Source organism: Camelus bactrianus, chromosome 15 (assembly GCF_048773025.1).
Source record: "Camelus bactrianus isolate YW-2024 breed Bactrian camel chromosome 15, ASM4877302v1, whole genome shotgun sequence".
In the NCBI taxonomy this organism is placed as follows: Eukaryota; Metazoa; Chordata; class Mammalia; order Artiodactyla; family Camelidae; genus Camelus; species Camelus bactrianus.
The window spans coordinates 29473423-29499946 of record NC_133553.1 but is presented as its reverse complement, the minus strand read 5'-3'; the positions used below and the strand labels follow the sequence as shown (position 1 = coordinate 29499946).

Sequence of the window (26524 nt, the reverse complement as noted above, 5' to 3'; positions counted from 1 at the left end):
TATGTGTTTTTCCACATACTATATACCCCTCTGTATCATCAGGTGTGCTCATATAAAATTTCCTTAAAAAATACCCCACTACTTTCTCTGGGGTGATCTTTCATTGAGCTGACACTTGATCTGCATGCTTTGAGGCAGATGCCAAGGCAAAGACAAATGTATCATGACTGTCATATGGCCAACAATAGAATATAGGATGTATTCTCATTTCAGAGATGCTAAGATGTGAAAAAATGTGCAAACAAGAATTAATGAAATATGACATCACTAAAGACAGAATTCTCACGTTCAGTCAATTAACTAATTGCCACTCTATTAACTTGTGCAGATTACCAGAAAAGTCAAGAAAATGGTCACTTATATTTATTTGGGTACCAAAAATTGGGTAACTAAAGGCTAAAGCTTACGGCAAAAATTATAAAAGGTAAGAAAACAATAAAGATTAAAGGAACTATGCGGTAAAAACTTAAAATATGACTGTGGTCTCTACAATACTGTTAAGAGGACAAAGAAATGCCACTCTGAAAAGCTGAAAGAGAAAAAAAAACAAATACTTATTAAGCTCAAAAAGAGGCGAGAAAGGAGGAATGAAAAATAAAAAGATGTGGGGTAAACAGAAAAAGAGCAAGATGGTAGTCTTAAACCCAACTAGTCAATGGAGTAAATAGTCTAATTAAAAAACAAAGCTTGGTTAATTGTCACTTAGTAAGTACTGTTGGCTAGACAAAGTTTTTAAAATGCTTCAAGTCATTCAGGGGAAAAAAAATCTAGGTGACCATTTGTTATGGAAAATGCCAGAAGTATTCTTCTAGACAAAGAAGTTGGGATTAAAATATTTTACTTCCCTAAAAAGAAACAAATTTGGACCAGAATAATTCTCGTTTTCACATCCTTAGTCTGCCCTCCTTTCCATTAGAAACAAATTTGGGTCACAGAAGCACTTTAAACACGTTTCTTCTATTATTATGATAATCATCTCTCTGATTCTAGGTGTCTAGGGTGATTCTGACATTAAGAAATATTTTAAGTGAAATGCCTTGAAGAGAGCTAAACACCTAGGCAGCCCTCAGTAGATGGTAGCTAACTAAAAAGGAAACAAAAACACAAAACAGGAACCAAAAAAGACTGTTAGCCTACATATAAAAACTAAACTCAACTATTTACAAGAAACACTGTTAAATATACAAATACAGATAAATACACCACTAAGCTGAAATTAAAAGGAAGGAGAAAGATATACCATATCATGAAAGCGCATTATAAGGAAGCTGGTGTGACTATATTAGTAACAGGCAAAGTAAATTTTAACACAAATTATCAGGGATTAAGAAAGACATTAGTAGTGCTAAAGAAGCCAATTAATCAGAAAAAAATTGATCAATGTCTGGACCTAATTATATAGCTTTAACATATATAAAGTAAATGGTGACAGAAAGAAAGGAGGACTAGACAAATCCACAATCATGGTTGGGGACTAGCACAATTCTTTAGGTAACTGATAAAATAAGCAGGGGGTAAAAGGCAGTAATTTAATATATTATAAAGTAACAATAATTAAGACAATGTGGAGTAGACAAAAGGAAAGACAGACAGAATGGAGAGTGCAGAACAGATCATCTGATTTACAAAAAGATGTCATAGAAACTGGGTCAGGGAAGAATATGCTTCTACAAATAGTGGAATAAAAAGGACCTGGCCACATAACTTGCTCTGGCCAACAGGATGTGAGGAGAGTGATACACGTAAATGCTTGCTTAGTGAGACTAGCCCTCTTGAGCCTCTGCCCTTGCTATGAGAACTACAGGACCAGGTAGTTTGCTGATTCAAGAATGATGAGACACAAAGGAGCAGACTTAGGCTCACTGACCAGCAGCTTAAATTAGAACTCTCCTAGATGACGTGCAAATAAGTCAATGAGCTCAACTGAGATCAGCAAAGCCACAACCACTGACACATGAGAAATAAAAACTTAATATTCTATGCTGAGATTTTTGTGACTGTTTACTGAGCAATGTTGACTGATACATCCACTGTAAGAAGCCAAGTGGGGTTAAGACTATATCCAAATTGAGAGGTAGGAGAGGTGGTGCACAGCAGGCTGTCTCAAGTACAATAAAAAGAACATTCATACAGAGGAGTGGCCAACTCCAGTGTGTCACAACCAGAAGAGTAAAGAGAACAGCCAAGAATGGGGGAGGACAGCCAGCACTGACCGCCAGAGCCTGACAGGGTGAACAGCTCATGGGAGTGATTTGTCAAGAGGCCCAGCAGGAAGACGAAGGCTTCCATGTCGGGGAGAAGGTAGCAGTGGAAAGAAGTGACTGGTTACATACAACAAAACTGATCAACAAATAAATATATTAAGAATAACCAGTCAGGCATCTCACTGTGAAGAAGTTAGTTACAGATATGGAAGGGGGAAAACTAGAACAAACCCTGTGGTGGTGGATGGATAGAGGTATCTATGTGAATTCATGGCTTTCGACATGCAAAGATATAGAAATACAGATATAAATGTATATGTGTGATGGGTCTCTCTCTCTCTTTATACATATATGCTTATGTGTCTGTATGTGTGTGTGTATGCATGGCAGCTCTTCCCACTCGGAGGGCCTGGGAGTGGTGGCAATAAGTATACCTAGTAACCAGATCCCGGCTTCTCAACACCACTGTCTACTAAAAAGAACCAGGGTTTCTTAGAAAAAGTACAATTGAAAATTTTGTGCCAGTAAATAAGAAAACACTCAAAGAATGATGGGAACCTGTAAAAAGTTTAAAGGAGGTCCAACTAACTGTATCCTGTACAATTTGGGCATTAAAATAAATACCTTTGGTAAGAGATTATAATTACAACTCACTCAATAAGATAGTTATTCATGAGTCATGGTTATGACTAGATAAAGGCATCGATTCTGTGACAGTCCTGCTAAAATCAGTGACCTAAATAAAATTATGAGAAACCATCAAATAAAAAATTGATCTGTAATTTAAAAAAATGTCAAGGTCATAAAACTCAAGGAAAGAGTGAGGAATTATTATTTCAAACTGAGACATGACAAGTAAATGCAATGCATGTTTCTGAATGGTCTTTGGTACAAAGGATGATATTAAACGTCAAACCTTGACCAGCATCCAAATAACAGTTGACAGAAGTGAATCAATGTTAAATCCCCATCTAAACATGGCTCAATTGTGGTCACATGGGACAATGTCCTTATTTGTAGAAAATACAAACTAAAATATTTCAGGTTATGGGTCATCAGATTGGTGATTTACTGTTTTTTTTTTTTGTTTTTGTTTTTAATATTCTGGAATAGCTTATTTCATCCATCTTGTTACTTGAAGAGTTTTACTGTTATACATCAATATACAAAACAAATTTTTACATTACATTTAGTCATTACAGGTATCACAGAGAACTCAGTGCCCCCTCCTGGGTCTCAGGACAGAGAAGAGATAAAGAGCTTGTCAGCTTGTTGCAACTACAAGGAGCATATATACAAACACAACTGAAAAGGTAAACTTATAACCACAAAACCTTTCCCATGCTGTTATGACAAAGCTGCCTAGCTCTTAATGTATTTGATCTTTGCTTCGGATTCTTGAAAAGGGTTATATGCTTTTTGATATTCTTAATGATATCACTAAGGAAGAGCTAAGACACCTTAGACTATGGCAGAACAGCCTCAGAACATGTCGTGTAACAGAAAATGACTTTTTTTGGTGTGACACACTGGCAACTTACTCTTGAATCATTAGGGGGAAAAAGTTCTTTATACTGTTCTTAAAACTTTTCTGTATGATTGTTTTAAAAAAATTATTTGAGGGGGAAGATATAGCTCAAGTGGTAGAGTGCATGCTTAGCATGCACAAGGTCCTGGGTTCAATCCCCAGCACCCCCTCTAAAAAAAATAAATAAATAAACCTAATTACTTTCCCCTCTCCCCCCAAAAATTAATTATTTGAAAATGAGCAAAACAACTCAGTATTTTTTAGGGATACACATATACTTGGTAAAACTATGAACAAAATCAGAAAATGATTAACACAAAATTACAATCTCTTGCACAAAAGGAAAGAGATGTTCAGGCAAAGGAATACAAGATATATTGGTATATGTTTAGAGCTAGGTGGTACATATGTGTTTATTTTATTATTATTATTTTAACTAAGCATATGTATGTATAACATATGTTTTATTTATCTGTATAACATCCCCCAATTTTTGATGCTTTTAAATAGAGGGAAATCTATATACAGTATGTTCCTACTCTTAAAATGAAAAATATTTTAAGAGATAAAACAGTAGAAAAGTCCATCAAACTGGTAATAGTGATTATCTGTGGGTGATGGAATTTAAATTGACTTCAGTTTCTTTCAGTACTTTTCTGTATGTTCATTTTATTCTACAATTAACAAAAATATGCACATAATGCCAACAATCAACTTAAAGACATATTGAAAATAATTCTTTTAAAATTTTGTATCTAGTTAAGCAGGAAAACTAATGAAATGATAAGAATGATAATCCATAAAACAGACTGAAAATACTTCATTAATGTCCAAGATTTTCATTGTCATGATATATTATGTTTAGAGAACTGTTTATTAAGAGTCTTGGTTAGTTCTTAAAAACAACTGCTGACTGATCTGAAATGAAGAAGTAAAATGAAAACTTAGGGGAAAAATCAGAGAAATAGTGAAATGAAACAGAAGACTCACCTATGAGAAATGTTAAATTTCTGGACAATCCTTTTCCCATTGGCTAACCAGATCTGTATATTAGTGATGGGTTCCAGATTGTTTAGTGGAACAGTCGACAACTTATTTTTATTCTCTACTTCAATACTCTTTGCTTTAGAAACAATTTTTGGTGTGGCACTAAGAAAATCCAGACAACAAAGACAGATGTATGTTTTTCATTAAGCAGAACTTTACCATTAAATAATTACTATAAAACCTTTACACTAAGTATAGTTTTAGGAAGGTTTCAGCCAGTCACAGCTGTTCCCTCAATAACACATTAAGATATTAATATCAGTTATACCGACCACACACGATGATTATAGGAATCTAATGAAATACGCACATCCAAGTAATTTGTAAGCTTGTGGAGCGTTACGTAAATACACTGTTAGCAGTATTTGAAGAGTGTCTTACAGAAAAGAGAATTTTACAGTGTTGACAGATCTATAAACTTTACCTTTATCTACTCCTCAGATTAAAATTTCTAAAAAATTTTAAGTTCTCTGTAGAGAACAGTGTTTGGGTTATAAAGGAAAAGAAAGGAAACGAAGTATTTCTTCCTCATTCTGGCAGTCACATTTGGGTATTTTTATATGGGTAGATAAATATGTATACATATATTTTACCAATCTTGATAATTAATATATGTAAATTCATTTTTAAAAAGCAGTCTTATACCTAACCTCTTTGCATTTTCTGTCATAGGCATAATTAGGTAAGACGAAGACTGCAAAATCTGAAAATAAAAAAGCTTTGATACTAACACTAACTTTCAGGGATTTTTTCATTCTTATTACCTCAAAATTCAGATACTGATCAAGAACACAATGTTGAAGGCATTGGTAACTATAATATAGAACTCCATATTCAAAAGCTACTTTATAACATTAATGGCAATGATCAAGTGGTGGATACAGGAAGAAAAAATGATTTATCCACCCAAATTTGCTGAATGTCTTCAATAAGCCAGGCCCTTCTGATATGATAAAACAAAAAAAGCCTTCATGATTTTTTAGTGTAGTGCCAATATATGTTAATATAACAAGGTGAATATGACTTAGAAGTTCTCATAAAAGTTAACATGAAAAATCTCATTTCCAGTGAAGAGAAATGATAAACTCTATATGTGGTCTACGTGGTAAAAATAATGACAGGCTGAGTATCTGTCAAAACTCTGCTTATGGAAAGCACAGAGCAAGAGACTACTCACCTTCCCAGTCTGTGACCCTGTCCTGAGAAGGGCTGGAACACAGGCTTCGTTGACATACATACTTCATTTTTCTTATCTTCAACTTCAACATCCACCTCCTCTTTATCAAAGACTCCCTGTAATTCTAAAGGTAATTCCCTTGGAAAGTAAAGAAACAAAGTGATAAAGATCCTAATACGTTTTTTCTTTCTCTGAAAAACATTCTGTATGTAGAAATAATAGACGTTAAGAGGCATATAAAAACTAAATGTATTTAAAATAATATAATTACATAACATGAATAATTAGAAGAACAATACAGAGTAATTTTTAAGACTACAAATTCACAAACAGCTTGTTATTCAATGGTACCTAGAACACTAACATAATGAAATATTTGATGACTATATACTGCTAAACTTAAACAATTTGATCATTTCTATAGATGTCTAAGTAGGACTAAAAATTTACTAGAAAAATCAAGTTCTTATTTCATTTTTAAAGTGAAAATATAATTTAATCCAGAAATGACAAAACAAAAAAACAAAACATGATAGAATTTTAAAAATGTTTTCACATTTCATCCACCTAACAGAGATAGAGAAAGTGACATAGTTGGGACTGTCACTCAGTCTGAGGCTTTGTCTACTATACCATAGATGCATCTCTTCTGAACAACGTAAACTTTAGATAAGCAGGGACCATATATGTTTTACTCATAAACATATTCAAATATTGAGTACAGTGTCTGGTACGGAGCAGGACTTAGATACCTTTTGAATCTTATAATCTTTTAAATGTAGGGTCTTTTCTAAGGAGCAGTTGACAGTTTATAATGTTACACTTGATAGATAAGTAATGAACTTCCATGGGGAAATTTTTTAACAATTATAAATTTTAACAAACTTTCATAAAATAATTGACTTTCTTCCTGGTAACAGAAATGATACCAATTAATTTAGTATATTCTTGTGATTTGTGTACTTTTCTGTATATGTCATCCTCCAAAATTTTTATTTAAGAGTAAGTAATACATGCTTCTAAAAAAAGACACAAAAAAATGTAAACACATCGTCAATTCAGAAAGTGACAGTCCAAAAAAAAAAAGTGACAGTCCTTATAATTCCATTCTCATGCTAATAAAAACTTTGGGTTGTGTCTCCTATATTTTCTCTGTATATATAGTAAAATTCGACATAATTATTCTATTTTTCCCAATGATGGTATCATTCTACACACACTATTCTGTATTTTGGAAACTGCTTTTTCTTCTTTTTCTTTTAAAGCAATATACTACAGAAATCTCAAGTTAGTATATGGATACATGCCATTTATTTTTACCACATGCACACTATTATTTTGTTATAAAGTAGATCAAATGGCAAAAACACATCAAATATTCTTTCCTTCTCTTTCTTATTGATTTGTAAGAACTGTGTATATATTCCATTTATAGGCTATATGTGCAACAAGTATTCCTAGTTTGGTATTTGTCTTTTGACTGTACATAGTGTCTTTTGGCTTATAAGTTTTTAATATTTACATAATCAAATTTATCCATCTTTCTTATATTGCTTCCAGGATTCAGGCCAACTATAGCTATATGCAACAACATGGATGAATAGCCTAAAGAAGTAAGCTGAATAGAAGGATCTGAATAGACATTTCTTCAAAGAAGATATACATGTGACCAATAAGTACACGAAAAAATGCTCAACATTACTGGTCATTAGAGAAATGCAAATCAAAACCACAATGAGATACCACTTCCTATTTACTAGAATAGTTATAATTTAAAAAAAAAGACACTAATAAGTGTTGTAAGGATATGGAGAAACTGGAATGCTCACACCATTAGTAGGAGTATAAAATAGTGCAGTCACTTTGGAATATAGATTGGTAGTTCTTCATAACAGAGTTAACAACAATTAAGCCCCTAGACCTGAGAAAATTGAAAACATATGTCAACACAAAAACTTGTGTAAGAATGTTCATAGCAACATTATTCGTAATAGCCAAGATGTGGAAATGACTCATACATCTCTCCACTGATGAATGTGGTATATCCATACAATGCCACATCTGGCAATAACAAGGAATGAAAAAAACTTAAAAGCTATAATATGGATGAACTGTGAAAACATTACACTGAGTAATGAGAAAGAAGTCAAGACACAAAATGATTCCATTTACATGCAATGTCCAAAATAAGTAAATTCATAGAGATAGAAAATAGATTGTTGTTGTGTAGGGCTGTGAGGAGGGGGAAATGGAAAGTGATTACAAATATAAGATTTCTTTTTAGGGTGATGAAAATGTTCTGGAATTAATAGTGCTGATGGTTGCATACTGTGAATACACTAAAAAATAATGGATTGTATACTTTAAAGGGATTAATTTTATAGCACGCTGATTATATCTCAATAAAGCTGTTATTTTAAAAAATATTTAAATACAAGGATAGTTAATAGATTTTTTTTATAGTGGGAGACAAGAAATAATCTGTCAACCACTAAGAGTCTATATAAAAATTATAGGTCATCACTATGATAAAAGAATATGCAGATGTATTGAAATATTTCAGGATAAGGTCAAAATTTAAAAAACATATATACATATATGCACATTATATATGAATCCATGCACAGAAAATGCCAAAATGAAATTCAACAAAAAACTTAATGGCAGGGGGTGGGTATAGCTCAGTGGTAGACTGCATGCTTAGCATGCATGAAGTTATAGGTTAATGGCAGTAATACTTCTGGGTAATGAAATTATAGGTGATTTTCAGGTTCTTAATACTTTAAAAAATTTTCTAGACCAGGTACATATAACACGTAAAATCGTTAAGTATGTAACAGAAACACTACAGGGCAACAGAAGTCACAATTCAAAAACTATAAAGTTATTCAAACATAAGCATTAAATAACTAGGATGTGATGTGGTATTAAGTAACACTTGGTATTAACTAACACTTGGCAAAGTGAATTAGTTTAAGTCAGATTTTGGTTGATCAGAATTCAAATTCCTAACCCTTCAAAGACAGATGTGGCTCTCTTAAGAAAATCTATCCTATGAAAATCTGAATTTATAAAATAAAAAGTATCTGTGAATGCATAGGGATGTGTGAACAATATTAAACAGTAATCTTCCAAATGAAACATATCTAATATCCTTCTGTTCACAAAGATCACTTACCCTTTTTTGATGGAGTTCAGAAACTGCTGACTTGCACCATCAGAATAACTTCTGAAATCATCATTGACTGTGAATCCATTTTTCCATAATTTTATACTTACATCTACCTGCAAAGCAGTAAGAAACAAAATGCATCAAGTTAATAAAAAGTACTAGTAGATTAAAAGTCCTTTGAAAATTTCTTCTATCAGTGTATATTTTATATATCTTTTTTTAAAAAATTGAGATGAGACATACATAACATTGTATTAATTTTAGGTGTACAACATAATGATTTGATACATGTATATATTGCAAAGTGATTACTAGAATAAATTTGGTTAACATCCATTACCACACACAGCTACAAATTTTTAAAAATGTATCATTCTTAAGTATAAACTTCAAACGTAAAATATCAAAAATTATAATGTACATACATAATATGGTTCATAATAAATGTTTTAAAATAAATCATTAATAGTTCTAAGATAACACATTTCCAGAAATATTATGTGTCCTGCCTCACAGGACACTAACTTTTGGTCCAGAACAGACTTCTCAACAGTTAGAGAAGGAGTTTGAACAGAAGGGGAAAAAAAACCCCTGAGTGATTAATTAATGGCTTTTCCTTCAAATATAAAATATCAGTGCTACTGTTATCAACAACACTTCATCTCTCAACATCTTGTTGATTAGCTCTTATGAACTACTACTCACTCATTCAATCAAAGTCACTGTATAAATCTAGAAAGGTTCAGAAATACAGTACAATGCAGGGATGCTTCAGGTTGAACACAGAAGGACTAATTACATAACACACTCCATTAAGATGTTAGGGAAAACAATCATAATAATGATAGGATATATTATTAGCCTGCCTACCTAATTTACCTATCTATCTGAGAGACCACTCAGTATGTACCAAACACTGTTTAAAGCATTTTTCCTATATAAATTTATTTAATCCTTCCAAAATCCACACAAAATGGGTATTATTATCCTTTTTATAGATGGGGAAATAGAAACACAGAAGATTAATTAAACTGCTCAATGTCACACAGTCAGTAAGGGTAGAGCCAGAGGCCGGAATCCATATTCTTAACCACTATACTATATTGCCCATTTTTATCTATAACCAAACTGCCAAGACTCACATAGAAGACAGAGAACAAAAGAAATGGGAGAAGAGACATACACATAAAGACACGGAGGAGAGTAGAAGAATTTTAAAAACAAAAATCCAAAAATGATAATTAATGCACATAAGAGAAGATGTTTGAAAGGGAGTAGGGAGGGAATATTCCAAGGAAAAAACCTCTCAGTAAATGAAAATGGAAATTGAATTTAATAAAAAAAAAAGGTCTAGAATCTGAATGTGGAATATGAAACTTAATTATCTTTTTGTATACCTGTTATAATCCTCATGACACTTGTTTTTTAATTCATGCATCATTTTATAACATCACGTATTGATCATATGGAAAATACTGGCTCAGTGATTTATGTGAATCTTCTAGATGTTGATATATTTCATTACATGATATAGATAAAAAAGACATATTTATTAATATGACAATGATCCCATCAGAAAAATCTTTTAAGTTCTGGGAAGCACTCAGGTACATGATGACAGTTTATCAAAATTCTTATTTTCACTTAAAAAAGTCGATAAAATCAAATCATTTGCAATAAATATTGTAAGTTATTTTCCTTGAAGTGCCACTCACTTCATACACATTGAGAAAACGTCTGCTGAATATCCAAGTCTGAATAATCAGTTGTCTATAAATCACTTTCACATAAAAACAGTACACCGTGAAGCAAGTTGTTCATCTTGCATCTAAAGAAACTGTACTTTTCCTTAAGATCCTTACATACATTGCAGAAATGCTTTATGTATAGTTCACATTTTGTCAGACAATATTAGGAAGATGTGTACTGAAGAGCTGGGATTTAATAAGATTTGTAAGTCTTACTGGTTCATCAAGGACATTCTTAATTGAAACCAGTGTTTTTCCCCTCTACAAGTATAAGGAAAGAATGTAGTAATTACTGGTACAGTTTGGTGCTACTGGCCTCCAAAGGGGCCAGTTTAACCTGTCATTGCTTTTGCAGTATCAGTGCAAAGTCAACACAGTGAAAGATATAAATAATATCTATTATTATTAAAACAGTTTTGACCTCTGAAGGTCCGTACTTTGAGAAATACTGGGAGAGAAAAAAGTTATGGACACTTACCTGTTTCTTTTGTTCAGTCGGGGTCAAACATTTGGCACCAACCTTCTGAGCTTCCTCAAAAAGACTGTCAACAAAATATTCACAATTTGTTTGTTGATTATCACTAAGAGGCTGGTGGTCAGATCCTGTTTCACAAACCCTACAAACAAAAAAGAAAACAAGCAGTAGTGGTCACTCACTCTCTAAAAATTTACATAAATTGTTCTAGTTAATGGATCTTGAACTGACATGCTACCTCCATATCCCCAGCTAAGACTTTTCTAAGTTAAGATAGTAGATACGGGGCCTTGGGAAGTCATCAAACCTTTTGGTCTAGAGAGGGTTTTCTCAACTTTAGTCTGTTGACATGTGGAGAAGGATACTTCTTTGTTGTGCAGGCTGTCCTGTACACTGTAGGAAATTTAGCAGCTTTTGCGGCCTTTACCTACTAGATGTCAGAAGCATGCATATCCCCCTACCCCTCAGTGTTATAACAATAAAAAAACACCTCTATACATTGCCAGATGGCCTCTGGCGGGGGAGGCAAAAATCTCACCAGGCTGAAAACGACTTGCCCAGAGTTTAAAAAAAAAAAAAGTGCTCTTTGTAAAGGTCTTAAAATGGCTTCTTTTAAAAGGGGTTACTATGTACTTTTTGGTAACAAAGCACTCTTGAAACTAAAGGTGATAACATGTCAGGAACAGTCATCATAGTTTTACTCCTTTACACATTTCAGAATGAGATTTCCCACTCAAGACTTTCATTTGTAGTGGTTTAATACTCTACTGGGTTTTTCTTTCTTTTTTTTTTTTTAAATTGAGGTATAACTGACATACATTAGTAGGAAGGGTATAGCTCAGTGGTACAGTGCTTGCTTAGCATGCATGTGGTCCTGGGTTCAATACCCAGTACCTCCATTAAAAAAAAAAAAAAGAAAGAAAGAAAGAACAATGGCTATAATTAACTAAACACACTGAATAAAATAAAGATCCATGAATCTAATGATACTCCAAGGGAAAAAATTTAATTGGTGAGCAGGGTACTTTAAAAAAAAAAAAGAGAGAGACATATGTTAGTTTCAGATACATAATAATGATTCAATATTTGTATATATTGCAAAAAGATCACCACACAGTAATTCTGGTTAACAGTTAACATCTATCACCATACATAGTTATATAATTTTTTTCCCTTGTGATGAGAACTTTTTAGATTTACTCTCTTTGCAAATTTTAAACACTCAATTCAGTAACTATAGTTGCCATGATATACAGTACATCCCCATGATTTATTTATTTTATAACTGAAAATTTGTACCTTTTGACTCCCTTCCTCCCTTTTCCCACTTTCACCTACTGTTCTTTGTGTTTATATTTGGTCATATAAGAAATATTACCTAAGATTTTGTCTGATTAAAAGATGGTTCCTGGCTGATCTTTTCTAAAGTCATATAGAAAATTCATAACATACTGAGATATAACTTCTCAGCTTTCATAAATAATAATCAACAATTTTATAGCTCTTACACTTTGTCAGGAACTACAAGGCAGATATTCTTATCCACATTTTACAGATAAGAAAAATGAATCACAAGGTTAAGTTACATGTTAGAGATTACACAGCTAGTAAGTGGCAGAAACAGAATTCAAACCCTGTTTATCTTCCATGTCTACTCTTAACCATGATACTTTATAAAGCCTCTCTTAATAGCTATTATTTGTTGAGCATTTATTAATACATGTTAGGAACTATTCTAAGTATTTTACATATGTTAAGTCATTCAGTCCTCACAATGAACAATGACTGGGTGAGGACTCTTGGAAGCTTGTGCCTGGTTTCCCCTGGACTTTGTCCCACACATTTATTTTTCCCCTTTGATGATCTTGCTTTGTATCCTTTCACTGCAGTAACTCTTAGTCATTAGCAAGACAACATGCTGAATCCTGTGTATCCTGTGAACAAATCATTACACCTGGAGGTGGTCTCAGAATTACAGTATCAGATGTTTATATAAAATAAGTACTCTAGTGAGAAAATAACAAAAATATTTGTTCAGCATAGAAAATGTTTACAAAGTATTTGTAAGTATGAAATAAATGCTTATTTGTTTCCTTAAATGGGCTATGAATGAGTCACCTCATCAAGTACTTAAAACAAAGAGCGTAATTAAAAAATAAATATCTCACCTCAAACAAGTGAGAATAAAGAATTCCATATTAATAATAACCACAGACTTTACATCCACTATTTACTGGGTGCCTGCTATGTGCTAATACTATCCTGAGTGCTTTACATCAGCTATCTAATTCTCACAAAAGCCTTTCAGATGCCTCTATATATCTTCATTTTATAGGTGAGTTATTGAAGCTCAAATAATCTACCTAAATTGCTCAAAGGCCAGAGAGGTAGTACAAGACAGAGATGGAATTCAAATCTAGGTTTATCTGACTCCAAAGCCATTATATTTTACTAAGACTCCAAGACAGTATAACAAAAGAGGCTAACAAAGTAAATAGTTACTTTAATTTCACACTTAAATAACAATGTGAGCAGAGAAAAATTTTACACTTGATATTAATAACAACAACAACAAATAGATTTAGTAACTTCACTAAATTCCATTCAAAGCAGCTATGGTAAAAAAAAAAACTTTCAAATAATCACTATTAGGTATTTAACAGATAATCATAATGAAAACTTACTTTATCAGTCAGGGAAATGCAGTAAAAATAGACACAGTAACAAAGGCATTAGTAACAAAGAAAATTCGTAACATAACTTACCATTCTTCTTTTATACTTTCAAGATTATCTACTTCTTTCATTCTCTTCTGCCTTACTGTAAAAGTAAGTAAGTAAATAAATAAATAAATAAAAGCTAAAGCCCTTAATATAGTATATATTTTACTAATTTTTTATTGAAGTAGTCAGTTACAATGTGTCAATTTCTGGTGTACAGGACAAAGTATATACATACATATATTCCTTTTCATATTCCTTTTCATTAAAGGTTATTACAAGATATAGAATATAGTTCCCTGTGGTATACAAAAGAAACTTGTTTTTTATCTATTTTTATTCATAATGGCTAATATTTGCAAATCTCAAACTCTCAAATTTTAATATAGTATTCTAAATAAATTCATTCCAATGGATGCATTAATACTCTTTAAACATTAAGTTATTATACAGCCCTAAAGTAGCTTAAAGGGTTCTTAAGAACAAATGATCAGACTCAAAGCTGTCATTTTCATCTATAAAGCAATAATAAAAAGTAAATTTTGGTTTTGGACAATCTTCTGACAGAAGAAAGATTTTATAAAAGTTATGATTAAAAAAATTATAATGTAGCTTTTGGTTTAATAACAAAAAAAGTGAATGAAAGCACTTCACTCAATCTCTAATAGTAACAAAATATCAAATCAATATAAACTCATCCTTACAATTCCCCTGGAAAGCAAACCCACCAGATGTATTTACATGTTGTACAAATATTCATATCTTTTGATCTTGATCTTCCACATTTCTCAAAACTGAAAAGTACAACAAAGTAAGCTATACACATAAGATGTCAACCACAGCTGTTATTTGTTAGCAAGAACTGAAAGTAAAGTAAATGGTCATGGTGTAGCCTTTTGATGGGATAATATGTATCTGTTAAAAATAATTATGATGCAGTTTATGTGGCCAAATATAAAAAGATATCACAAAAGTGAAAATACAGGAAACAAAATTATTCATTAACTAGGAATGCAACAGAATGCATACAAGAAAATAGAGAAGAACAAAGGTGAAAATAATTGTTGGGGGTAATAAAATTACGGATTATTTTCTCTCTTTCCCAAACTTAATGCAACACTGTTTTGCCTCTATAACAAAAATAATGTAAGAAATTAGCAAACAAATCAATGTTTAAAATAGTTCAAGTCATCTGCCCACTGAGAAGTCCTGGAAGCAATGACACACTAGAAGCAATAAGCATACCAAGTGCAGACATCTTGGTTTCTAAGTACAATTTTCCTAAAAAAAAGGAATCATGGCTCCTTAGAGAACAGGCTGATTCCAGGGCTGGGGCACAGAAAGAACAAATGAGTTGGAAATTACTTCTTGCTCCGCAAATGTAAGATGGTACTCAATGAATGATGAAGACATATCAAAAGGATACAGAGGTTGCGATAAAGTCGTGGGAAGTGAGCACAAGAACTGTATGGTATGTCTCAAGGCTGCTGTGGACTCTTCCCCAAACCAGGGGAAGGCAGCGCCCTGCGCCATCTTTGCATAGCTGCCAGCGTGCAGGGCCCTGATTCTAGAAGGTGGGTCCACAGCACCACAAAGGAGTTTAAGATGTCCATGTCCACCAGTGTGTTATCCTTGAATAAAGCATGAGCTTTGGAAGCCCAGACAGGGGCAGTGCCCCTTCACATAGACTCAGGGCTAGCCTGGTGACTGAAGGACTTAAGGTTTGGAATTCTCTTGGGGAAGTTATGTTGGGATGGCTGGGATGCCTACGTAATGGTTCCTGCCACTTCAACAGCAGGCTGTGACATGAAGTGAAGAGCCACGTGCCTTCTACCTGGGTACTATGGATTTTGCTGATACAAAGGATGTCCCATATCTGGTGTTGGAGAGACCTTAAAAACTTCACATCTTTCCTGCATTAACCTGTGTGAGAAGCTGTCAACTTACTGGAGGAGGGGAAACTGCCTAGAAATTTGGGAGCACTTAAATATCAATTAGACAGCCTTTATTTTGTCTTTAGTAAATACTTTATCAAAAGGATTTCAATAAAATATTTTAAAGCCAAAAAAAAAAGAAAAAAAAAAAGACACTGAAGCCACGTAAAGGAGCACCCACTGGATAAACCTGGACCTGGGAAATGGGACATCAAAGTAAATAATGATACTAATGGATTATAACTCACTGAATAAATGACCAAAAACCCATGAGGAGTCCACACTATTAGATCTAAAAAAAATCAGGGAAAGATGGACTTTTAAATAAATTCAACAGTCTTATGGAGTCACCGCTACCAAGATAAATTCCAAATACATCCAAGATTTAAAATTTAAAAATTGAACTTGAGAGTGATGTCAGAAAAATGGCAGAATAGGCAGCTCCAAGCTCCTGTCCCCACAGAAACATTAAAAAACAAGCAGAAACTGTCCAACTTAGTTTGAACCCTGGAAAGTAGTCAAAGGTTTATAGCAATCAAGCAATGATGAATCAAAAAAAAAAAAATACAACTTAAAAATAGCAAGCAAAACAAACCAATCCAAAAATGGGCAAAAGACTTGGAACAGACATTTCTCCAAAGAAAATATATGAAGAGCCAATAAGCATATGAAAAAAGATTCTCAACATCACTATTTACAATGAGATACCACTTTATACACATTTGAATTATTTAATAAAAAAAAAAACAAGTGTTGACAGGGATGTGGGGAAATTAGAACCCTGGTATAATGCTGGTGGGAATGTAAAATGGCACAGCTGTTGTGAAAAAGAATTTGGATGGCTGAGACATTATTTACAACAGCCAAGAGGTGGAAACAATGAAGATGTCTATCAATAAATGAATGTGTAGACAAAATGTATCTACATAAACAGAATATTTAGCCATAAAAAGGAATGAAATTTTGATACATACTACAACATGAATGAACCCTGAAAACATTAAGTGAAAATTATTGCCTAATGTGCACAGGGTTTCTGTTTGGGAAGATGAGAAAGTCTTGGAAATGGATAGTGGTTATGGCTGCACAACACTGTGAATATAATAAACACCACTGAATTGTACAGTAAAAATTGGTTAAAATGGCAAATTTCATGTTTTATATATATACACACATATACATGTATTTTATCACAATAAAAAAACTTAAACAAAGGCAAACTCGCTAATTATTAAAAGAAAACATGGTAAATGTCTCCATAACTGGAAGAGAGGACAACCTTCCTATAACTCAAATCCAGAACCAATAAGGGAAAAGACAGATACATTTAATTATATAAGGGGAAAAAAAATTCAAACTTCTACAAAGTAAACAGATAAATGACAAACAAACCCCAAAAAAGTGAACTGGCATTACAACTAAAACATTAGTATATAAAGAACTGATACAAAGAAAAAGGCCAACAATCAATAAGCAACAAATATGAGCAGACTTCTCAGAAAGAGAAAAGCAAATGGCCTTAAAATATGTGAAAAGATGTCAGTCTCACTTATAATGAGAGAAATGCAATTGAAACTATACTATGATACCCATTTCTCACCAATCAGATTGGCAAAAATTCACAAGTCTTGCAAAACATTTTGTTGCTGAGAGTATGGGGAAACAGCCTTACACATTCTTGGTGGGAATGTAAAATGGTACATCTCCTAGAAAGGGAATTTGGCAATACTTAGGAAAGTTATATATGCATATGACAGAAACTCTCTCCACCAAATTGCAGTCAGGTTCCTCTGAGGCATCTTCTCAAGGAGGTCTGAACTTGGGCTTCCATTTCTGCCTTTGTAGAGCCCAATTTTAGCAAGAATCCTGTTAAGTAGGTTTAGCCAGAATCCCCTCACCCTTGATATCTAACCAAATTCCTCATTGCCCACTATCCCTACAGATGACACTTGATCACCCTGGCCTGCCTTCAGCAAGAACCCTGTAGGTCAGTTTAGCAAGAATGCCTCCTTGCCTTCGAAGTTTCTTAGTAATTTTCCATCCATTGACCCCTACCTTGTTTTTGGCTATAAATCCCTACTTGTTCATGATATATTCAGGGCTGAGTCCAGTTTCACACTGAAGTCTCTTTATCCTTATTGCATAGTTCTTGAGCAGAATCTGGTTTTACTACTTTACTGTCCAGTTCTGTTTTTTATTTTGATGCATATATCCAGAAATCCCAGTATCTAGACAATCTATCCCAATTATATTTTGGCAAAAATATAAAAAGGTGAATGCACAAGATTATTCACTGCAGTATTATTTACAGCATTGACTGTTACAGGAAATCCTACAAAAATCCCAACTGTTCATTAACAGGGATTTGTTGAGCAAACTGGTAAATCCACACAGTGGAATGCAGCAGTAAAAAAAGAATTTTTAATGGTTGCAATCAATAGGATATGCTGTTAAGTGAAAAGAGCAAAATGAAGAAAATCATGTGTAATATACTAGTGTTTATCTAAGAAAGAGGTAGACATGAATATATGTTTGTTTATGTTAGAAAAAAATGAAAAAGTAAACCTTAAAAAATAAAATTAATAAGGTTACCTATAAGCTGATAGTATGATACCTATTTCTCTGATATATTCAGAGAAATCCAGCTTCTACCCTGTGAAGAGGGGAAGGGTAGAAGCTGGATTTCTCTGAATATACCTTGTTTTTTAGATCAACTTTGGACCCATGTAAATACTTATAATACATAAAACATGCTAAGTTTTTAAAAAAGAAATCCTTAAAAACAAAGTTAAGATGAAACAAATTAGTAAAACTGACAATCAAGTTGGTAGGAAAACCACTTGGAGACAAATTATTTAAAGTAATTTTAAAACATAGTAATTTTACTGTATATTCTAGTGGGATGAACCCAAACAGGAAAAATAGTTTCTAGTAATCATACTATCAGCAATAATATATTAGTATTGTTTTAATATATTAGTATTAGTATTATTTTAATGAAACTATGGTATAAAGATGAAGCAGCAGGTCTCAACCAGGAGGCAACTGTGACCCTCAGAAGACATTTGGGAACAGCTTGGAGGAAATTCTGGTTGTCACAACTGGGGTGGAGGATGCTGCTAGTATCTAGTAGATGAGGTCAGGGAAGCAAAGGACAGCCCCCACAAGAAAGTATTGCCCAAAATGTCAATAGTGCTGAAGCCGAAAAACCTTGAGATAAAGAAGTAATTATGATCTGTCCCCCAAAACCAAGATTTTCTTCAGAGTAAGAGTTAGAGATAGAAACATAAAAATCAAAGAAACCAAGTTAAAATTCTGTAATCCTAAATTTTATTTTATTTTTTAAATTTTTTGAGGGAGGAGGTAATTAGGTTTTATTTATTTTATTAATGGAGGTACTGGGGATTGAACCCAGGACCTTGTGCATGCTATGCACGCACTCTGCCACTGAACTATACCTCCGCTCCAATCCTAAATTTTCAATTGGAAACATCAGTATGAACTTATGCTATTGAGAAAATACATAGTAGCTCTGTCCAATGAAAGGCCAAAAAGTAATAAGAACACCTAGTACCTCAATTTGTTGTCTCCAAATACCATTTCCCACCAAAAGGAATCAAAGTTTCTTAGAGAAATGGATGACTCCAGGTCTGGGCCAGGAAATGTGTACTTATGCCTTGTATTGACATCTTGGATTAGTGTGAAAACGATTCAGGAGTCAATCTGAAAAGTCTCAAAAAAGGAAAAACAACTATGTGAATTGAAATACATCAAATACAAGCTCATACTGATACTCATTAAAACAAACTCAATTCACTGGTCATCTTTCCAGAGAAAACTAGCAAATAAGAGAAAGAATCAAGTATGCATCCTGCCTTTCCTATATGAACCCAGAGTAAGAGTTAAGAATTTCCACGTTCTGGGTTCTCTTGATTGCATCCCTGTGATGTCATCTGTTCATGTTCCTCTGTGCCCTATATTTCCTGTAATCTAATGGTTAGATCTAGAGGCTTGAATGGAGTTAGATTCACATTTTTGGAAAGAATTCTTCACACTTGGTTTGGGCTTTCATGCTGAGGCATGTATTTATGTCTGGTTTCTTTTCGTGATGCTAGCAGCCATTGATATCATTGCCTAGATCAGTTTGCATTAGGGATTGCAAATTGGGAATACTCTAATTCTGTAATCCTTTATTTAACTGAATTCATTTGCAAATTCATTCCCAATTTGCAATCCCTAATGCAAACTGATCTAGGCAATGATATCAATGGCTGCTAGCATCACGAAAAGAAACCAGACATAAATACATGCCTCAGCATGAAAGCCCAAACCAAGTGTGAAGAATTCTTTCCAAAAATGTGAATCTAACTCCATTCAAGCCTCTAGATCTAACCATTAGATTACAGGAAATATAGGGCACAGAGGAACATGAACAGATGACATCACAGGGATGCAATCAAGAGAACCCAGAACGTGGAAATTCTTCAAGAGAAATGTTCCATATTCTTCAACATATATATTACCAGGGAGAAAAAATAAGTAGATATATATAATCTTTTAAAATATTCAAGAGATATATCAACAAATTAAAATATATGGGCCATATTTAGATTATCATTTAAAAAAACTGGGAAAAAAGCTATGAAAGAATCAGGAACATGTGAACACTGACTAGATATTTAATGATATGTTGAGTGATTGTTAATTTTAAAGATGCGACAATGGGATTGTAGTTATAATCTTTTAAAGTACTTATTTTAGCTACATACTGAAATATCTAGATGAAATTCCATAACTAGAATTTGCTTAAAAATAATCAAGTCTAGTGGGGAGTGGAGGGACTAAATAAAAAACAAAATGGCTTTGACTTGATAATTACTGAACCTGGGTAATAGTATACATGAGAGTTTATTATTCTCTACATTTTCATGTTTGAAATTTTTCATAATAAAAATTGAGATAAAAAAGCGATCCTAAAAACATACACATGTAGAGTCCTACAATGTCATTTCATTACCGTCTTAATAGCCAGTACTTTTGCTCTAGTAGTAAACTGCTCAGTAATCCAAGAATGGCAGTACTTCCAAAGATTTGTATCCTCAGTGAAAAATGTGCTTCTTACTCCCCAAATTACAAATGTGAAGTGATGAAAAGTACTATGAACTCATACTTAAAGAGACAAACATGAGAAGTAGATTTATCCTGTTTAGGACAAAGATAAATTTGTAAAAGAGACAACCAAAAGAGCTCCATAAGACGTTTGACTCATGGCTTGAAGGCAATGTGGGCACAGAGAGAAATTCTAGCAGTGCATAGATGTGGTATGTGAAGTCAAACACAGACAATAGTTATAAACTGTCTATTGTACAATTAAAGTTATCAGCTGTCTAGAGGGGAGAGGATAGCTCAAATGGTAAAGAGCATGCTTAGCATGCATGAGGTCCTGGGTTCAAACCTCAGTACCTCTTCTAAACAATAAATAAGCCTAATCACCTTCCCCCAGGGAAAAAAAACAACATTAAAGTTACCAGCTGTCAAAACTGAAGTTAGGAAAAATCAGGTCTGTTCTATAGAACCTGGAATGTCTGGTTATTTAAGGAAAACATAAACAAACTGATTATGGAGATAAAGGAAAAAAAAATCCAGACTTTTTAATGTTTTAAAATTAAGTAAGTTTTAAAAAATTCAGAGTGCAATGTTTTAGTAAATGTATGTAGTTATAATTCATGACTAGACTTTTAAAAGTGACCCAAAACCAGATTATAATTATTTCTTATATGTGCTTAAAAAACAAATAGTTAAGAAAATGTTACTGTTAGGTCACAATAGGTTGTTTATGATAATGAAGGACCCAGAGTCTACTCTATAGATTTGAAACTAAAGCAAAACACTTTACTGAAAAGAAGACATAATCAAGCTAGACATTTCCACAAAGCATTAAAAATATTTCAATTCTCAGATAGACCTATATCAAATACAGAAAATATCAAATATAGAAAATATTGAATGTTTCTTAAATTTGTATATAAAAAGCAAATACCTCTATTTAAAAATCTAAGTGTTATCTAATTACCCCCCAAAATAAAAATGAATAAATAAATAAAAATGTAAGTTTTAGGTATACTTAAATAGAGGGTAGCCCTGCTTAGTAATAGCCACTGAAGACCCACCAGACCCATTCCAAAGCAGTGAGAGCCAGAAAATGGGTACTATGAGCAGTAGCATACTGCTCCCATTAAGGTCTCCAAGGTATCTGGAGGTGAATTTAATCGGGGTAACTGAGGCTTCAGCAGCAGCCTTTCACCAGATAACATCAGTCAAAATGATCTTAGATCCTGACTTCCATTCCAGTTTCCCACTGCTAATGGAACTGGGCTCATAACCACAGTCAATTTGGCTGGAGCGCTGATTTCCACTTAGCCTCTGTTTCGCTAGGAATGAAAGCAGGATAGTGGAGTCAGCTCTGGAAAATACCATTGAAAACTGTTTTAAATGCCTCTATTGTTTTCATTATGAACTGAATATAAACTGATAGTGAATGTTTTTCTTAGCCTTTTCATAACAAAATTGTGAGCAATTCTGAGAGGCAAGGGGAAACTGAAAGGAAGGCAAAAGGAAGAAATGCAATGAGGCAGAGGAGTGAGTACCCAACATAAAGGGCACCTGCAATGGCACCCCCAACAAGAGCTTCATGCTCTACCTTTTAGCTAGAGGGTAAGGGAAGAGTCACTAAAGCCACAGTATCCAAGGGGATGGCATCCAACCATCAATGCAAACTGGATGGCTCTATTGTCTCAAGCAGGCATTTTGTATTTCTAACTCTTAATGTATCACTCTTCAAAATTATTCCCTAGACTTAAAAATGAAAACAGGCCATTATTTCATCCAAAGAATTTTAGTCAATATTTATTAAATGTAAGGCACTGGATTAGGCATTAGATTTACAAAGTAAGAAATCATATAAGCGGGAAGATATTTTTTATAATCTCTAAAATGTATATCATCTTAAATGGGTTATGTGACTAAATAAGCTATATACTGTAAAAACACAGCCATTAACAATGACTTAAATGTAAAATACAGCATTGTCAATGTTCTTTTGAGCTTGCAACTGTTTATTACTTTTAATAGACAAACATAATTATACCATCTCTGGGCCAAGGATGAATCTGAGGTCTAAAAGGAAAAAAATAGTGTATACTTTTATTTATGGCATGGGAAAAATTGACCTAAAACCATTAAAAGGGTGTGAGAAGGAAAAGCGGGTAAGCATAAGAGAGCTAAAACAGTTATCTATCCTGATAGCAATATCTATCCTGATAGCAATGTAATGTTCAAGATCAGTAACTCAAAATATATACACTGTTTAGAAATATGGCTATAAATTACAGAAGAAATAGCTATGAGTTCAAAGTAGTTGTCTTTAGGGAAAGGAAGTGGGAGCATTTTGAGTTTTAAGTCTTCTAACACTACGTATTTGTCTTTTAAACTATGTGAATATATTACTCTGATGAAGAATTTTAAAAAACAGAAAACAAACTCAAAACATATTTAGAAAGCCAGAATTTCATGGTTTTTCTCCTAAGACTTTGTCCTTCAAATCTTATTTCCAAAACTAGTTGCTTCACTTAAAAAAACTGCATTCCTTTCAAACATATACAAAAGAATAGAAAAAAATATAAACAGCCACTTCAACCATTCAGATTTCAAAAGTTTCTATTTTGACTTGTTTCCTTCTTTTATACTTAAGGAAAGCATTATACACTTAAGTATTGTTTCATTTAAAAATACTTATTACATGGTATGTCTTAAACATGTGCATCTTAGTGCACATTAATTATACCTAAATAAAGTTGCTTAATATATTAAAATGTATATTTATTCAGCACACACTATATACTATATATACTATTTATCTATATATACTATATATACTACTCTAGGTGCTTGGGATACGTACTGAACAAAACAGACAAAAATCCCAGCCCTTCTGGACATTACATTCTGGTAGTGCTGTTTGCTTTTCACTTGACAGCTTTCCAACAGTATTTTCAACTACTCTAAAATAATCCCTTAGTTTAGATATGATCTTAACTGTCTCATAAACATAACATATTCATTTCATTTCTTTGTCCACATTGTCACCATCCTTCTAGGCATCTGAACCTTAGTGATCCTTTAAGTCCCAGCTCAAGATGTACTGTAAAGTTGAAGTATTAAATTCCTATTAATATTCCTCTCCTAAAGCATTTAGATTTTTGGCATTTAAATCATACTGTCTGATATTATTTACTATTGTTTCTTTTAGTTCTCTCTACTGGATCCAAGATCCTTGAGCACAATTTTCATGACTTAAACATCTCCTGTTCCTTCCAGGGTGCTGAGCAAGTGCAAAGCAAGGAGCAGCCATCTTTAAAGTACTTCACTATGTTTCCCTTAATAGATGACTATTCTCTAGCAAATCGCTAATATTTTTCATTACTTCAGAGTTATAAACTACTATAAATTGTTTTTATTTGTTTCATGACAACAGGAGAATATAGAACAGACCTTGGATTCAAAGTGACCTGTAATGGAATACTGCCTACATAATATCTGAGCTGGGTGATTTACATGTTAACTTCTCTAAGTCACAGCTGCCTAACTTCTAACTTGGAGATAATCCTCCTCCTAAGGCTGTTTTGAGAACTAAAAGAAATACTGAGAATAAACTAATGTTTTGCTCCTTTCTCTTTTCCCAGCCCCTGGTCACAAACTCTGTTACAAGGATTTATGGTAAGAAACACCTTCAGACTGTCTTAAAACTTTTAATTTTGATATGGCTAAGAAATTTTACTTTTAATTTCATTAATTAAACTTAAAAAAAAAATCTGTATACTTAATGAACCTCCCACCACTGTGTGCAAGGCACTGCTTCAGAACTAATGACAGAAGGAACAGAAGGGTCAATAGGACAGATCCAGTATCTACTATCAAGGAGTTTATAGACTAACAAGGAAAAAAACATACTGAATTACTAATTGCAAACATGGCATAGAATTATGAAGTAAAAACTGATTATAAACAAGTTTCTACTATATAACACAGGGAACTATATTCAATATCTTGTAACCTATAATGAAAAAGAAATGAAAAGGAATATACGTATGTAAATGGTGACTGAAACATGCTGTACACAAGAAATTGATGCAACATTATGAACTGACTATACTTCAATAAAAGCAAAACAAAAATCTTATTAAGTAATCTGTAAGATTAAGTATTTCAAAAATAAATTGCTCTATTATATTATTTTTTAAAAAACCTGATTCTATAATGGACATAAGAGTCACTATTATTATAGGTATTTTCTATCATAAATTAGTAATACATAAGTGAACCATGTAAAATTCCTCTATATCAATTGAGTGAGCTTCTACAATCATCATAATCATGTGAAACGAATGAACCGATGTACTGTACTGTATGTAGAGAATAAAAAAGAAACCATCTGACAAATATCTAAGTTACCAGCATGAAGCTGGGCATCAGAATGGACAAACGAACAGAATTTCCTTCATTTTGCTTCAGTTTACTTCCAATTAATACCATTACCACCTTACATTTGTGTTGTTTATCAGTTTACTAAACACCTTCCCAAATACTATCCCACTTAACCCAACAACTGCAGTAATAAAATCAGTCGGGAACATATCCACTAAAAGGAAAATCCAGGCAAAATAGATTTAGACTACTAAGAAATGTATTCTTTCTAATGTATACATCAGAATTCAAAAAAAAAATTTGCATATTACAAATTTTACTTAATTTTTTCTCCCTTTCAGTTTTCTTAGGTAGAATCATTACAGTTCAACTGCACATACACATTATATTGCATGTAAATACATACATAGACAGTATACTACACTTTTTTAAGTTTACATATATGTACTAATTATTGTTTCTAAGAACAGATTAGATCTTTAGCTTTTTAAACTTACATAGTTACAAAGGAATAAAGCCACCTACAAAATAAAAATCAACAGAATGCAGTAATCCAATCATAAAGGACAGTCTAATGTGCTTACACATATTCAAGACATCAAAATATTATTTTTATAAACATTTACTATAGGCTACTTATTTTTAAACAGATTATGGATTTATATCAAGATATTATACCACTAGGCATGATATATTTACATAGAAGCTTTAGTTTCTGCCTAAGGACAAAGCCATCCGACACAAGGGAAGAGAAACCAATGGATCAACTTTCAGTTACGTCTTCTATGGAACAGGATTAGACCTCCATCAGCAAACTATGGCAGCATTAGAATCAAACACTTTAAAAGGCAGTTTACTTGCATATTTTGTGAATTCTAGTTTATTAACTATTAAGTACATAATAAAAAAATGAAATCTTTTGGGAAGTTTCAGCTTAGCTCTAATCACAGTAATCAAAAAACACAATTTTGTTGTCTTCTAGAGAAAAATTGTTTATGAGGGAGTTGTATGCTCCCAAGTACCAAAGTGACAGTGA

At 33.0% G+C, this 26524-nt stretch overlaps 1 protein-coding gene across 3 annotated transcripts in view; it reads right to left on the bottom strand.

The window, feature by feature from the left end:
• The window catches only part of UBXN2A (UBX domain protein 2A), a 33106-nt gene that overhangs the window by 4177 nt on the left and 2405 nt on the right, over window positions 1-26524 (bottom strand). For 2 of the 3 annotated variants that reach the window (XM_074341733.1, XM_045511896.2), the window contains exons 2-6: window positions 14117-14171; window positions 11355-11493; window positions 9135-9241; window positions 5957-6094; window positions 4723-4881 (exon numbers count right to left, since the gene is read on the bottom strand). In XM_074341733.1, the coding sequence (XP_074197834.1) occupies window positions 4723-4881; window positions 5957-6094; window positions 9135-9241; window positions 11355-11493; window positions 14117-14157 (584 nt within the window). In that variant the 5' untranslated portion in view covers window positions 14158-14171. Of the gene's footprint in view, window positions 1-4722; window positions 4882-5956; window positions 6095-9134; window positions 9242-11354; window positions 11494-14116; window positions 14172-19579; window positions 19738-26524 lie in introns of all 3 variants that reach the window. The other variant, XM_074341734.1, reaches the window with a different exon arrangement.